The sequence below is a fragment of the Phodopus roborovskii genome, unplaced genomic scaffold, assembly GCF_943737965.1.
Source record: "Phodopus roborovskii unplaced genomic scaffold, PHOROB, whole genome shotgun sequence".
Lineage (NCBI taxonomy): Eukaryota > Metazoa > Chordata > Mammalia > Rodentia > Cricetidae > Phodopus > Phodopus roborovskii.
This window is the reverse complement of record NW_026126447.1, coordinates 9,450,304-9,468,135: the sequence shown is the minus strand read 5'-3', so window position 1 is coordinate 9,468,135 and position 17,832 is coordinate 9,450,304. Positions and strand designations below refer to the sequence as shown.

General features: G+C 36.9%; 1 protein-coding gene across 1 annotated transcript in view; it reads right to left on the bottom strand.

The window, feature by feature from the left end:
- Positions 1-17,832, bottom strand: part of Kdm4c (lysine demethylase 4C) — a 145,862-nt gene that overhangs the window by 20,421 nt on the left and 107,609 nt on the right. Inside the window, exons 15-16 of the mRNA XM_051188058.1 lie at positions 15,758-15,813; positions 13,741-13,849 (exon numbers count right to left, since the gene is read on the bottom strand). Coding sequence (XP_051044015.1) covers positions 13,741-13,849; positions 15,758-15,813 — 165 coding nt within the window. The remainder of the gene's footprint in view (positions 1-13,740; positions 13,850-15,757; positions 15,814-17,832) is intronic.

The window sequence follows — 17,832 nt, the reverse complement described above, 5'->3', positions numbered from 1 at the left end:
CCAGGATGTATCCCTGGTGCACAAAGGGACTTTGGGAGCACATCCCTCATGGAGGGATACTCCCTTAACCTAGAGGCAGAAGGGAGGGCCTAGTCCCTACTCCAAATGACTTGACAGATTTTGTTGATCCCTCCTGGAACACACCACCCTCCCGGTAGAATGGGGTGGGATGGGAAGGTGGTTGGGGGGGGGGTATGGGAGGGAGGGGGAACTGGGATTGATAATCAAAGAAAAAAAATGACAGAAAAAAAAAAAACAATCAATGTGCACTGAACTTCTAAATCTTTTTTTGTTCCCCCATCTGATTAATGACAGTCTTAAAGACTCTCTATTCCTTAACCTAGCTCTGCTTCCTTGCTACCTATCTATAACTGCCACTGCCTCTACTCATGCTTGATAGGACATGTCATTCTGTAAATAAGTTTCTCTTACTGGTTAATGAATAAAGTCCTGTTTGTCAATAGGAAAACAAGATAGGCAGGACTAGGTGACATGAAGGATTCTGGGAGATATAGTAGGGGAGGGTCGAGATGTAGAGACTTGAGAGGAAGAGGGCTGGACCCTCTCTCCAGTAAGGTAAAACCGTGTGGAAACACTTAGATTGATAGAAATGGGTTAATATTTTAAGACAGAGCTAGACAATAAGAAATGCTAGTAACAGGCCAACAGCTTTATATCTAATACATCATCTCTTTGTTATTTGGGGCTGACATGACTGTGGGACCAGGCTGCCAGAAAACACATGCTGTCTTGCCCATAATAGAAATGGTCTTCTATTTCATTTTACTTTAGTTCAACTTCCCAGGGCTACCAGGATTACCTTTATATAACATAAATACTATGTTCCTCTTCTCAATGGCATCTTGTTATCTTTAAGTTCTTTAAGGAAATGCGAAGGTGATGGCAACATAACAGACAAATAAACCTTGCAAAGGCCCCTCCATCATCCATAAGAGCAGACTTATTGTTCACTATTCCCAACAAGAGCATTTCTAGATTCTGGACCTGGTTTCCCCTTATACTCAGGGTTCAATGTACAATCACATATTTTATTTATACTAGGGACTGCAGATGTGACTTATTTAATAAGTATACACATGCATAGAGACAAGAAAAAAGAAAAGGAAAAAAAAAGAGGGAAGAAAAGAGGGACAGGAAGGAGAAAGTATGCCATAGAATGAAAACAAAGTCCATACAATCTCAAAGCATTACTTTAAACCTTATCTTGGGATTTTTAAAAAGTCACTGGCATCTGTTTTGAAACAACATGAAAAGGAACGGAACTGTTAGAAAGCCACGGAAATTCTGATCAGGACACTGATTTCAGGAACCTGACATTGAAAGAATTTCAGTGTCCTTTATGCACTGCTCTTTGGTGACAGAGATCAACAGAGGATTTATATCTTCCTTTAAATAGAGCTATCAGTTCAAGAGTAGGAATTCAACGCATGTCTTCAGCGAACAGCCATTTTGTTTGTTTGATTGATTGTTTGCTTGAGACAACAATATACAGAGTTGCACAGGTTGGCTATGAACTTGTTCTGTATCCCAGGGAGGCCTTGAAATTGTGACTCTCCTCTTCAGTCTCAATTCCAGTGGTTTGGATTACAGCACTCTGCCACTGGGCTTGCCTCCTTAAAGTCTTAAATGGCAATACCATGTTCCACAGAAACAAAGGGAACTTAAGGATAATAAGACTACAGGCATATACGAGCAAGGAAAATGCAGAAAGAAAAGAACATTATTGCAGATCATTGTTTAAGGTGTCAATGATGCCTTGAGAAAGGATAAAAAGGCAGTATCTGGGCAGCATCTAATAAAAGAGATTCAAGAAGTCATGAGGCATAGGAGAGAAGTTCCCTTAAGGATGCTTTAAAATAAGGTCACCTAAGTGCTGACTTTCAGAAACTAACACAACTGGGAAAAGCTGACACTGATGACATAAGATTGTCCCCTTAATTTATCCCTTTCATCTTTTTCCAGGGAAGCAACCTGAGACTGCTCTGTTTGTTAAGTAAAACAAAATCCTTCAAATGGATTTTAGTTAAGTTTCATGTTCTTCTTCTGTGTCTCCATATACACATTATATCCCTCATCAAAAAGACATTGGAGCCATGAATCTAAGCAACCGGAAGGTCTTCTATAAATAGACTGCTGATCTCTCCACGATTCTGTACACCCGGGTGGAACCACTGAGTTTATATTTTATGACACCTTCTCATTGGCAGTGACGCTCCAGAAAACAGGCTTCCATTAGGGTTAGAAATCTAGAAAATATAGTCAGCTATTTTGAGACACTTTTATTACAAAACAATTCAGAACGCAGACATCTTTTCATCTGTTGTACACTGCAAAGGACTGGGGTTTCTCAGAAGAATGATTTATAGAGCATTGTACTTTCTTGGGGAACTGAATTTCCATACTTATTTTCATGGCATAGGGCACTGAAGGCACTAAAAGACTGAGGAGGTAGTGAGGCTTTGTGTATTATTTCTTGATGTCCAAGCCTATAGCTTGGCAAAGGACATCAAGAAATAATGAGCCATGAAGGAATTGGAGGTTTAAAGCACATATCCTTCTCCTTTTTCTATTTATATGTTTTATAATATGATTTTGTCATTTTTGCCTGTTTTTATTATTCTTATCCCTTCTATAAATACCAAGGTATTTAAAACAGGCATAAATAGTGGGTGTCAGCTAGGAGGCCTGGGCAGCCTACAGGGTTTCTGACAGTTGAACCAGTATTTATCCCTAGTGTATTAATGAACTTTGGGAGCCCATTCCCTATGGAGGGATACTGTCTCAGCCTAGAAACATGGGGGAAGGGCCTAGGTCCTTCCCCAAATGACTTGACAAACTTTGATGATCCCTCACCCTTCTTGGGGAGTGGATGGGGGATGGGTTGGTCCAGTGGGGATCATGGGAGGATGGGAGGGAGAGGGAACTGAGATTGATATAAATATAAGAGTGTTTCAAATTTAATAAAATTTATATAAAAAGCAGGCATAAATGATGTTTTTTTTTAAATAAAATTATTTTCTCAGTGCTCCATAAAACCTCTCAGACATATCTTGCTCCAGGGCCCAGTCATGTCAACCTCCTTGATCTTCCTGTCCTTTTCACACACCATCCCAGTCCCACACGTGATTCTAGTTGGTCATCCAGTATCTAGTCTAGTGCATGTTTGCTCTGGCTTTGGATAGAGGGCACATCCTGTATGGCAGAAAAAGGCCCCTGCTACCATCAGAAGTCATCCCTCATGAGTGCCGTCCAACCTTTCAACTAAGTCAGGTCTTGCACATCTTGCAATGGGATCACCCTAGTAAGTCTGCCAGATTCTTCCACTCACAATCCCCAGATCTAGTCCATGTCCCTAACTAATTTGGTGGCTGAGTTTGTACTATCATAAGATACAACCAACAGACTCTAGATGGGAGGCATATCCTGTTTTCTAGCCCAGAGTCCCTCCTACATCATATCCAACCATAAGGCTCAAGCATCTCATTTAGTCTGTGTTGTATCAGCACACTATGTCCAGTTTTCTGACAGAAAGCTAACAAAATAAATCCACATACCAAAATTTAGCCACAAAAATAAAAACCATGTGAAAGACAAAGATGGTATGTCTACCCCAAACCTACCAATCCTACAGAAATATTTGCCAATGAACATTAACTAGGTGTGGACGTGGTGGGGTGCATTGATTATAAACTTCACAAAATATCAGCGTTTAAAGAAAACACAATAAAACAGCCTAATAAATTTAAGAGAACAACATCTGAAAGACAGAAGGCAATATAGGATTTGAAAACAGAATTCAATAAAGAGATAGATATGTTGAAGAAAACTCAAGCTGAAAGGAAGATAGAAATGGAAAACTCAAGAACCCAAGCAAAATAAATTGAGGATATGCCTTATAAGTAGAACGAATTAATCAGAAGATAGACCAATAGGAGTCAGAGATAAAATAGAAGAATTAGATAATATAAGCAATGAAACACAGAAAAGAAACATATGGGAACTGTGAGACAAAATGAAATGTTTGAATCATTAAATTATAAGCATATATAAATAAAAAGGAAACCAGGTCAATGGCACAGAACAGATCTTCAATGGGATCAAAGGTGAAAATAACACCAAAACTAGATATAAACGTACAGTTACAAGAAGCAGAAACCAAACAGATAAGACCTGAAAGAAACTTCCTAGTAAATATCATAGATAAAACACCAACTATAGAGAACCAAGAAAGAGTATGGAAAGCTTCCTGAGACAAAACACAAGTCACATATAAAAGAAATCCTATCAGAATTAACTGATTTCTCAATGGAAGGTTTGAAAGCAAGAACCTGGATCAAGTTCTAAATTATCACTACTGCCAATCTAGACTACTGTACTTCGCAAAACTATCTGCCATAGTGTAAGAAGACATAATTTTCCATGATGATACAAATAGCCTAAAATGAAAAAAAAATATGTTCACAAAACCAAACCTAGAGAGACTAACAAGACTAACAGAAATAATACTTTGGACTGAAGACAGAAATACACATAGCCAAGAGAACTTATAAATAACAAAATACAAAGCACATTTATATAATAGCCAAATCCCCATAAACTCAAAACCAACAAAATAACTGCAACCATTGCAGACCTTTCAATAATAACACTAAATATTATAGGTCCCAATTCTCTAATCAAAAGACACAGCCTAGTTGAATAGACTGACACTTGCAAAATTCATCTATTATCTACAAGAAATTCACTTGTCTACAAGTACCAACTAAGTTAAAAAATGGGGGTGGGGAGGGGGAGAAAAGATCTAATTAAATGGGATGAGGAACTAAGTAGAAATTACTATACTAAGCTCTGAAAAATTAGATTCATCAAAAGAGCCAAGAAAATGCTACTATCTTAAGCATATACACACCAAACTCTGGGGTTCCAAATTTCATAAAAAGTATACAACTGGAGTTAAAGACACATATCTGTTGATATAACCATTAATAGTAGGTGATTTCAATATCCCATCTGAACAACAACAACAACAACAACAAAAAAAGATAACAATTAGAATGGAATGATATCATATACCAAATGGACATAAAAGATAATTGCTAAACATTCTACCCAAACACTAAAGAATATACATTCCCCATGGAAACATCTATAAATCAGGCCATATTATAGGACAAAAAACAAATCTTAGCAAATTCAGAAAAACTGAAATAACCTCATGTACTCACTCTCACCATAATGCAATGAAACTAAGAATGGACAGCAAACCAATCTCTAGTATGTACACAAACTCATGGAAATTAAGCAACCCCTTACAGAATGGTGAAATGAGGGGAAAAAAAAAACTCTTAAATCTAAATGAAAATGGAAACAACAAAACTCCTGGGAAACATTAAAAGCAGTCCAATGAGGTAAATGTATAGCTTTAAGTGCCTATCCTAAAAAAAAGAGTGCTAGGCAGAGGTAGTGCATTCCTTTAATTCTAGCACTTGGAAGCCAGAGCTAGGCAGATCTCTACGAGTTCAAGATCAGCCTCGCCTACAAAGTGAGTTCCAGGAGAGTTAGAACCGTTACACAGAGAAATTCTGTCTCAAAAACAAAACAAAACAAACAAAATAATCAGGATAAGCAAAAATAAATGACTTACTGACCCAACTCAAGAATCTGCAAATAAAGAATAAAAAAGCCAAAATCTAAATCCAGTATGTGGCAAGAAATAATATCAAAAAATAAATTAATGAAATAGAAACACAGAAAGCAATACAAAGAATCAATGAATCAAAGAACTTGAAGAGATAAACAAGATCGATAGACCCTTGGACCAACTAACTAAAAGAAGGAAAGAGATGACCCAAATTAACAAGGAAACACTACAATCAACATTGAAAAAAATTCAGAATGTTATACAAAAATAATCTGATAATTCTATAGTCCAATAAACTGGAAAAACTAAAAGAAATGGATAAATTTCTACATTCATTCACACCACTAAAATAAAGCAAAGAAGTCAACAGCCTAGGGAGACTAGTAACAAATGAGACTGAAATAGTAATAAAAAAAGATCTTGTAACAAAAAAAAGTCTACAGACAGATGGATTCACAGCAGAATTCTACCAGGTTATCAAAGAAAGTTAATACTTCTCAAATAATTTAGGAAGGAAGAGAGGAAGGAAGAAAGGAAGGAAGGAAAAATTGAAACAGAGGAAGCACTCCCAAGTATCTTCAAAGGCAATATTACTGTGTTAGCTTTCTATTGCTGTGACCACACACAACAACCAAAGGCAAGAACCTGAAAGTTACTGACAATAAGGCCATAAAGGAGTGCTGCTTTCCAGCTTGCTCCTTTTAGCTTTCTCACATTGTTTGTTTGTTTGTTTGTTTTTTTGATTGATTGATTTTGTTTTGTTTTTAAATAGAACCCAGAACTAACAGCCCAGAGGTGGCACAACCTAAAATGGGCTTGGGGCCTCCCTCATCATTGACTACTTATAAAAAATGCCTTACAAGTCTGCCAATAGCCTTATCTTATGGAGGCATTTTGTCCACTGAAGTTTTCACCTTCTCTCAGATGATGCTAGGTTGTGTCAAGTTGTTATAAATCTAGGTAGTACAATTAATATAATACACAAAACAGGAAAAGACAGAACAATAACAACAAAGCAAACTGTAGGCCCATACCCCTATGAGCACAGATTTTTCAATAAAATACTAGTAAATTGAATGTAAACACATGATCAAAAAAATCATCCACCAAATTCAACTTAGCTTTATCCTGGAAATGTATGTCTGTAATCCACACAAATTGATTTAAAAATGAAACAAAAAACACATAATCAACTCAATAGATGCAGGGAAAAAAAGGACTGAATAAATGCAACATGGCTTCATGATTAAAGTTCCCATTGAGAGTAAAACAGGAAGGAATAAACTCTATGAAAATCCAGATAACATCCTCCTAAACAGGAAAAAAACAAAAAAACAAAAAGGAACAAAAAACAAACAAACAAAAGCCCCTGAATTTGTCCCATTAAAATCAGAAATGGGACAGAGCTATTTCACGATCTCCAATCCTTTTGAATATGTATTCAAAGCAACAGCTGGAGCAATAGGCAGGAAAAAGAAATTAAAGGGATACATTAGAAAAGACAGATCAATCTATCTTTCCATATTTACAAATTAATACATTATACTAAATAGATCCCCCAAATTCCATCAGAAAACTTCTAGAAATTGTCAACAATTTCAATCGAGTGACAGGATACTAAATAAACATACAAAAATCAAAAGCTTTTGCATTCACCACCAACAATACTAAGAGATCATGGACACACTCCCATTTGCAATAGCCTCAAAGAAATAGCCTCCTAACCAAGGAGATGAAAAGACCTCTACAAAGAAAACTTTTAGTTTTCTGAAGAGAATGTAAAAACATCCTATGCTCATGGATTAGTAGAATAAATTTTATACCAACTTTTGTTATTACTCTAACAAAAGCTATTTAAGAGATTCAAGGAGGTCCCAATGAAATCCTCCTCTCATTCTTTACAGAAATCGAGGGAAAAGGAGGTAATGATCCTATAATATGTTTTGAACCCCAAAGACCCAAGAATAGTAAAAGCAAGCATAAGCAAAAAGATCAATACTGTAGTGAATACCACTCCAGACTTCAAGATATATTATAAAAAAATAGTAATAAAAATGGCATGGTACTGGCAAAAGACCCAAACTACAGCCATCTAATATTTGACAAAAATGTTCAAAACATACACAGGAGAAAAGAAAACATTTTTAAACAAATGGTCTTATAAAAACTGAAATGAACATATACCCGTAACTATCATGTTGTACAGAAACAAGTTCCAATTATAGACCTAAACATGAAACCTGAAACACCACAGACATAGAGGAAAACATGGGTGATACCCAATATGATACAGGTGTAGGAAATTACTAAATGACTATGCAGGTTGCATTTATATATCTAGGCACTTGTATACAAATGTAACAGTTACAAAGGAAAAGAGGGAGTAATCAGTGAGCAGTAAACAAGAGGGAAAGGAGGAAGGGGAAAGTTATGTAAATGTATTTTAATAAAAATTATAGTTTCTCTATTAAATACGTAAAACACTAAAAATAATGTAACATTATTAATTAGCCCGTTTTGCATTTTGTTCTCCAAAGATACTTCTATATATTAAAGGTCAAACTATCATTTCCAACTCAAACACTTGAGTTATGATGTTTTACCAGATGCTACAGTTAAGTCAGGGGATTGAATAGAAAATTTTCATTTCACTCCAATTACATAATTTTGTAGAAGAATTATTTTTGTTCTGAGCTAATCAGTATTCATTAAGTAAGACACATACAGGTACTGCAATGCTGGCTTATATTGGGAACATCAACATGATACTAGGAATATCAACAAGTTTATGGCAAGAATTTACAGTTTGGGGGCAGAAAGTTATATAATAATTCGACTACAATGAAAAGCAGAATGCAAACTTTACCTCACACAATTACGTAGATGAATACAATGAGAATTGAGTTTATGTAGAAATAGAGAGTTGGTGTGGGCCAGAAATGGGATGAGGGTGCTACAATGAAGTTGAGAAACCTAGTAGGTAAACTGTTCAGGATTTGTCTGCTTCTGTGACAAGCAAAAATTTCTATGCTAAGAACATACTGTGTAGGTACCATCAAACAATCAAAAGACACTATTCTGCATATTTGTGAAATAGTTCTCACTCTGAAAATTCCTCTGGTAATTCATTCTCCCAAGGCTTTCTGCACATTGGATTAAAAGCATGAAGATGAAAGATAATGATTTATATTTTTATTCATCAGAGGCATAAGAAGCCATCTATCTCCTTACTTTCTGTGTCATGATAGCCACCTTAAAACGGTGAGAAAGCTAAGAAAAGATCAAGTAGCAGACTAAAAGGGAAAGGGCAGAGGGATGAACTCAGCAAATGCGTTGAAAGGGTAAGAAACACAGTGGCAGTAGCACATTCAGATATGAGAATACATTTATTCAAAATAAGGCTAAAGCATCATTCATGATGAGAAATTGTTCCCAGTCTCTAGCAATACTTGGGCAATTCTCATACTGACAAGAAGGCTAATACAGAATGAATTTAATGAATTTAGTGATAGCTATGCCAAATATAGGACATGGCTCAGGTCATAGCCCAACATGTGGTAGAAATTTGGTACCACTCTAATAAAGGTCACAGAGTCCAAATAGATTACGTTAATTAATTAATTAAAATAAGTTGTTTTATCTTAAGTTTTCTGCATTTCAGAAGTTGCAGACAGTCCTGCACTGGTAAGATACGGGAAAACATGTGGCACATAGGCTAAGATAGCAGTGTCAGGGACACAGCTTGCCACAAGCACAAGAAGGGTTTGATATGATAAGGAAATTTAGCAAGAAAGTTAAGACATAGGGTTCATCTTGAAGGACCAGTGGATTTCAGCCACTGCACCATGGAGTAGGATATGGAGAAAGGGCATTTTGGGTTGATTAACAAATAAGGTGAAATGATAGGTACAAACCCAACAAGTATAAACACAACTAGACGATGACAGAACAGAAAGTTGAGATGCCAGATTGTACTGTTACAAATTACCCTTGCCAGGATGAGCAAATCTTGTTACCTACTGTGGTTTATATATAGGTTTGGTCACATAAAAGTATGTATGCTATTTGGTTGGCTCCCAGTGTGAAAGTAGACAGGTGTAGATCTTTAAAAGTTGGGGTGTTGAAACAGCGCATGAATGGATTTGGTCAATTGTAGTAGGGCTAGATTAGCTCTCAGCAAAGCAGAGCCCTACGAAGTATGCAGGCCTACCAAACAAGGCTGTTTCTCTTTCTACTTTTTTGCAATGCTGTTTAGACTTTGCCAGTTCACCAAAATAATGAACCTAATAAAGATCTTTTACTTGTATATAATCCAACATCCAGTGTTTAGCAAAATAAAGTGAGCTAAAACATTTGGGAAGTAAACCTTTTGTATTATAATCGAGTACATTTCTGATAACCAAACAATCAATCCTTTATACCAGCTCATGTAGTATATTGCCATGCCTGTTGGATAGATACAGCTCTTAATTTTTGTGTTTTGTGTGTGCATGTATGTGCATGTGTAGGACACAAGATAACCTTAAGTGCTGTTTCTCTGCCAATATCCACCTCTCTCCTTTCAGATAGGATCTCTCATTGACCTGGACCTCAGCTAGCTTGTTAGGCTGGCTGGCCAGTGAGTGTTAGGGACATTTTTTGCCTCCCTGGCCCAGGAATTATAAGTGTGTGTTATAGCATAACCCTTTTAATGTGGCCTCCAGGGGTCTAACTCAAGTACTTTGTCAATGGACGAGTGTCTTTCTTTCCTTTTAAAAATCAGACAACTGGCATGGCACACAAGCTAAATATCTGAGGAGTGCATTGACAAATGCCTGCATGAGTAGTATTTCATAGCAACTGATGTTAAAACAGACCTTGTTTTACATTCTAGCCTGGTACAGGTATGGTCTGAAAAAAACATAAGTAAAACTATGAGCTTCCTAACATGCTTGTCTCTTCTCCACAGCTCAGGCTCTGCAGAGGTAGCTTACCTGAACAAGGAGGAGCTAACGGGCCCCCAGACTCATAGCTGGGATGCCAGCATGGGACTGACTCAGGCCCCCCTGAATATGGGTCTCAGCCAGAAGGACTGAGCAGTCTAAGGGACCTCAGACAGTGGAACCAGGATGTATCCCTGGTGCACAAAAGGACCTTGTGAACACATCCCCCATGGAGGGATAACTGCCTTAACCTAAAGACAGGAGAGAAGCCCTAGTCCCTATTTCACATGACCTGTCATATCTACATGACCCCAACTGAATGGCATTCCCCTACATATAGAATTGGGGTGGGGGGGGATGGGAGGGGAAGGTGGTTAGGGTGCATGTGAGAGGGCAGAAAGGGTAAAAGTGAGAGCGGGAGGGAGGGATGGAGGGAGGAAGGGGGAACAGGGATCGACCTGTAAAATAATTATTAAAAAAAAAAAAAAAAGCTTTGACTCCAAAATTTAAGTTCAAGGACAAGTTACTGGGGAAAAGGATTTCTAGATTTCTATTTTTGTTTCCACAGAAAATGAAAAGCTGTGGATTCCTTCCAGACTAATGTGGTTTGATCAAGTCAGACCACCTGAAACAGAGTACCAGGTGATCCTATATTCAAAACAGCTGGACAAAGCAGCCTTGCAGACTACAGCCAGGATTTCGGCATCTTCTTTGAATCCCCCATGACAGTGCCCCTTACCAGCAGGAAGTAGTTTGGAAAGAAAGACGCCCAAATTCCCAAATATTGTCTATAAATGTTTGTTTTCATTTAAATGGACTTGGTTATAAAAAAATAAATAAAGAAGATTGCAGGAAAAAATTATTTAGGACTATTTTTAAAAAACAGTTTAAGGATAACTGCTCTCTAGTCTTTAGTTATTTCTTCCTAAGAATGTTCAAAAGGAAAATCTTACTATGTTTCAAATATGAGTGACTCTGAATAGTAAGGAATATTGGCAGAGTCCATCTGATCAAGAATGCTGGGATACTGTAATGCACATGATCTCAACAACCAATTATGTTATAAATTATGTAAAGTGCTAAGGCTAAGAAATCCTGACAGAGAATAAAATATGATAAATGTTAAGAATTGTGGTTTAGCTGCAACACTCAGAACAGCAGGCTCTGTACCTCACCTGGGCAACACAATAGAGCCAGCACTATTGGCACAGGAGTGGGTGGGACTGGTAAGTGTTGGTGAGCTATCCCTGCTATTTGTTGGTCATGTGGCAGTATAGGCAGATGAGAGATGCATCCACTTACACCTTACCCCTTGCCACCTGCAGCACTCAGGAGAGTGGGCCCTGCTGTCAGAGAGACTTAGCCTCAAAGCAGGAGAGGACTGCCCCATTACTCATCTAACATGTGGCATCATGGGCAAAAGAGAGATGCCCTTCCCGACCCCCCACCCATCAACACTTGGAACAGGTAGAGTAGCCGGCCCCGGGGTCATGGAAGCAGGCAGGATATCCCTGCTCTTCACCAGCTGCAGCAAGCAGGAGAGTGGTCTCTATACATCGCCTGGGAAACAGTGGAGCTGGCCCTGATGATGTGGGAGAGCAAGTCCTAAGAGTCAAGGCATCAAGGGGTGAACTAGTCAGAGGAGAACTGGTGGGATACTTAACCCTGTAACTTCCTAGGCCCAGAACCAGGGTTATAATTTGGCCAGCCCCAACATCCCCCCATATATGATCTGCTGGAGCATGTAAAGGCGCCTGACCTTCAGACCCAAAGCTGCAAGATCTCCACAACATAGTGCAACCACAGGATATCCAAGGAGTAACTGTGAGGGCCCTGCATCTACAGTATAACAGAACCCAGAGGCCTTGAACCAGATCAATGACTCTTTGCAATGAACACTTGCAAGTAAAGAAATAGGGACAAAAGTATTTACTGTGTGACTCATTATGGCACATGAGAGCACCCATGATGAGATTTTAATTTTCCACATTTTCTCCCCTTCTTTTTTGTCTCTTAATTTTTGTTTTATTTGGGGAGGGGATAGGGGAGAATGGATGCAGAAATGAATTGGCTCAAGATGCAGGATATGAAAGACACACAAGGTAAAGAAATAAGAAGAAGAAAAAAAAAAACAGAACTGTGGTTTATTTAAAAAGCACACACTACTTTGCAAAAAAGTGGTAATTCGTGAACTAAACTAGCATCTATTTCCCATCTATGTGAACAAGAAGATGGGTGGGTGGGAGCTGGAACTCTTGCACTTAAACTCTGAGCCATTTCTGTAGCCCTACTTTTACATCTTGGTCATACTACACATATTAGCTAACTGAAGATTACATATTTCCACTTATACTAAAAACACTTGGTAGTATTATAATGGGAAATAGTGTTCATTTACTCTTCTAAGAACAAAGAACAGTAGACTAAATTTCTAAGAAACAAGCATCCGTTTCAATAATGCTTGAAATGTTCTATAGTGGAAAAATTATGAATTAATATTGACACAGACTGAAGAAATTCTAGGTAACTTTGCCAGCATATTAAGTTTGTGTGCTTAACTTGAAAATGTGATATACAAAGCAGAGGCCTAAACTAATTCTGTGTGTCCAAAAAAAAAAAACTCTTCAAAAGGCAAACCAATGAGGAGACTTGCTTGAAACTTTCTGAATAGGTTAGAAGGTAAGGTCAGAGTTTGACATGTTAAACATCTATTCTCTACTTGTAAGTAACAAAACCCTGTAATAAAAATGATTCTATACTTCTCTGAAAAGATTTTCTTGCCCAAGAGATGTTACAATTGTGTAGGATTGCTCTACCAACAGAAAAACAAGAGAATATAGAGAGAAGAGGAGGCCTGAATAGAGCTGAACAGTTTGGGGCAATACTGAACAATGTCAGAGAGCTGAATTTTTAACTTCATATCAATCCAGGAAATATATTAATCCCTTTCCCATATTTCAAATAGAAAATAATGGCATTTATGAAGACTTATACTAGGAAAGCATTTGAGGATACATATGTTTAGGATAGAAGGAAATAAAGGTAGAATAAAATGAAGCTATTGGATACATTATCTTTAAAACATAATAAATTCAGAAATTGAAATTAACATTAATGTATGAAGTTTGGAAAAAAAAAAAAAACTTTACCACTCACCAATTTTAACCTCTGTAAAGGTATTCTGCCTACATCTATTTGTGTCCTTTCTGGGACATTAGTGAATCGAACTTCTGGGACTGCAACAGCACATATGACATGGGCCCACCTACAGGAAAGGAGACATTAAATATAAACAAGTTCCCTAAACTTACAGACTTCTATTTGGTGATGTCAATCTGACACACTGAAGAAATGAAGCCAAATAAACTTTAATCTCACTGCAAGTAAGCTGTGGGTTTTAAACCTCTTCAATGACAACTAGATATATTTAGCCTGCCTGACACTTTGACATCAATAATTAATAAAGAGGGATGGAGAGATGGCTCACTCAACATGTTTTGCAATGGACCTTATATTAGCACTTACATGGCAGCTCCCAACTGTGCCAGAGAATCTGGCGTTCTCTTCTGTTTTTCATGAGCTGAATTCACACATGATGAAAATGAACTAGGTAAAGGCAAAGTCCTATAGCATGGTTATATTCATTTAAAAATGTAGGTTTTCATTATCATTGATACTACATGTGCAATATAGTTAGGCTAATATGTGACAAAAGATAGTTCAGTTAACTATAAATCAGGTTTTCATATGATAAATGATATTTACCATATGCTCTGAGGGAAATTAGTTCAAATTAAAACTAGTCAGGTCTTTACATAATTTTCCTCCCAAGTATCACTGTAACCAAAGGAATCTATAGCTGGAAAAAAAATATCTAGCTTGTTTCCTGATCTCCTACTTAAAACATTAGAGGATCCCTTCACATTCTAAATTTGTACAAATTTATTATTAATATCTTCAGTATTTCATAAGTGTTATAACTCCCAGTAAATATAAGGATTTAAGAGGTTCAGGGATAATAAGGATTTGTATTACCGAATATATCAAGCTATGTTTAAGGCAAAGCTTCTTTGCTTTTTGTTTTCTGGCTTTCCTAGAACTCATTATGTAGATCAGGCTGGCCTCTATTTCACAAAGAGATATATCTGCCTCTGACTCACAAGTACATGGATTAAGGGACTATACCATTAGGCCTGGCTTAGCAAAAACTTACTGACTTCACTTAAACAATAATGTCAGACTTCATCCTAAGATGATAAGAAAGGACAACCATTAATCCCAACAGAGCATTCTTGTACACTCAAATAAAACGAGCACACTAAAATAAATACTATTAAGAAGATAATTCTCATGATATATGTTTTCACAGGAGGCACTTAAGATATCTCATACTCCTTACAGTCTGTCTACAGCACCTAAAATCTAGTGACAACTCTATAGGATAACACCAGTTTTACTAGATGGGTTTATGAAAGATGATCCAAACTCAAGTAAAAGTATTCACTCTTAGACAACACTTTATTAATGTAGAAATGGTAGGTACTTTTCTCTCCTTTCCAAGAAACCAGACTCATGTGCACACATACAAAATTACATTGAAGTCATCAAAACAGTTCATCAGGAGTTCCAATTCCAGGACTGTGTACTAAGCAGGACCACTTGCCTTACTGAAGCTAAGTTCTCCTACCAACTTAACATAAAAGAAGGAGTGAAAGCCAAAGAATACTTCAGTTAACTATGAATGGATTACTGCTAAGTAGAGGATGAGGGGAGGAAAGGAAATAAAAAGGAGAGATAACAGGGAAGATCGTAAAGAAGAAACCTGTTCATAAAATAAGGATTGCCATTACATAAAGAACATAGAATATAAGCAAGCAAGCTGTAGTCACTGAAGAATTTTAACCCTAGGTCCAGAAAGCAGTATCTGTGCTGGGCGTTGGTGGTATACACCTTTAATATCAGCATCATGAGGCAGAAGCAATTGGATCTCTGGTCTTCAGAGCTAATTCTAGGACAGGCTCCAAAGCAATACAGAAAATCCCTATCTTGAAAAACCAAAAAACAAACAACAACAAAAACCAGAATGCAGTATCTGGTAAAGCAAACTATCATGTAGAACTTCAAAAGAAGAAAAGGAAATGATGAAATTCAACACAATCAGCATATTACTTACTTATTGTTTTTAGTCTGCTTAAGAGCACCTCCTCTCAAATTGCAGAGACAACATTCCTAAAAAGGAAAATTAACACAATTATAAGACCCATATAACAAATTCCACTACTATTCATCTAAACAACTGCAGAAAATCTTATATGCCTTTTTAAACTAAAGTTTTAAGATAAAAACAATTGTACTTCAAGTTCAAGAAAGGAAAGGAGAAAAACCTCAAAATGCTTAGAACATTAGTCCCTTTGATGGAACTACCATCAAATATGGTACATTCATACAATGGAATATTATCAATTCAACTGTTAAGAAACTATACAATTCACAGATAAATGGAACTAGAAAAGTCATCACGAGTGATATTAACAAATATTGTGTTTTTTCATATGTGGAAGTGAATTGCTAAGCTGTAAGACATGCATACACTATCCAAAACATAACCACAAAGGTTAGGTAGTATAAGGGACCAGAGGATCACCCAAGGAAGGGAAAATAGAAAATGGTGTTGTAGATACACAAATAAGAAACTAGAATAGGAGGAATAAAATGGGATTGGAGTGGAGAGGAGGGAATATGGGGAAGAATAACTAAAACTAAAGAAACCTACTACTGTAGAAGCTTTGTAATATATATTTCTACATAAAGGGAATTTAGCATCACCAAACTACAACACACTAACTTGCCTGCATAATACACTAATATAACAGTGGCAAAAATATTATGGGAGTAACCCACCATTATTTGATGAAACAGAATAGTAACCTGATACTACTAAAGTAGCCAAGAACCAAAGACTACATAGTTTGTAATACTTTATGTTAAGACTTTCAATGTATATTTGAAGATATTAATACCAACACAGGAACATAGTGCTGGTCTGTGTATTCAATGTCTGATCAGACTGGTAATACAGAAGCATAAAAGAAAATGTTAACATTCTTGTGGGAATGATATTCTGATTGAATTTAAAGTTCATGCCCCAAGGTAGAACCCATATTTGGCACAATTAACTGGGTTAAAACAAACAAACAAACAAACAAAAAATGATCAACTTGATCACACACCTTGAGGGTACTAACCTAGTATTATTTTTCTGATAAATAGACATGTTAATCCCCCAAATTCTTTAGTACTCCTATAGATTTGTACATCTCTCCACCAATTTCAGAGAAACTTTTTGGTTTTCCAGTAGAAGGAGATTAATAGAAACTTTCAATTGGCCAACATGATAATAAAAGAAGAGACTGAATGCTACCTACCAGTTTAAAGATCCATTAAGACTAGACTCATCCATTAAAACAGCATAGTTGTATACCTAAATTCACAAAAGGTGTAACTATATACAAAAGATCTGCAAAAGTTCACACCAGCCCAATTTTCAGCAAAGATGGTGAGGGGGCTCATGAAGCTCCATACCTAGAAGAAAGGCTTTTGACAACTGATATCTACCAGGAAAGAAAAATTGTTTTTTTCTGGGACAAGGTCCCTGAAAGGCTACCAATATTCCAACACACGGTTCCACACCCATGTATACAGATGCAGCACTAAATGTCTTCACTCAATGGTTTTTGTTTGTTTGTTTTTTAAAGAAAGATGGGAGGCAAAAGTGGTATGGGGGATAGGGGAGATTAGAGGGTAGAGATTGGATTGATCAATCTCTTGTGGTACATCTTCTTGATTGATATGGCAGGGCCCAACACTCTGTGGGTAGTGCCACTCTTGGGCTAGTAGTCCTGGATGATATTAGAAATCATGCTGAGCAAAAAATTAGAACTAAGCCAATAAGCAGTGATGCATTGTTATCTGGAAATATAAATTGAAATAGATCCTTTCCTCCCCAAATTACTTTAGATGATAGTATTTTATCACAATAGAAACCTTAACAATGTATCAGGTATGAATATCAAAAAATGTAGACATAGGTACTATAAATAATGTTAGTCATCAGAGGCCTGAAGGCACCCAAAGACCACAGACGATGTCCATTATTCTCAGCCAAAAGAGCTAGATTACAAGACTCTGCTGATAAAAACACAGTGAAACACAGTGGTTAAAAGTACTGGCTGCCTTTCTAGAGGTCCT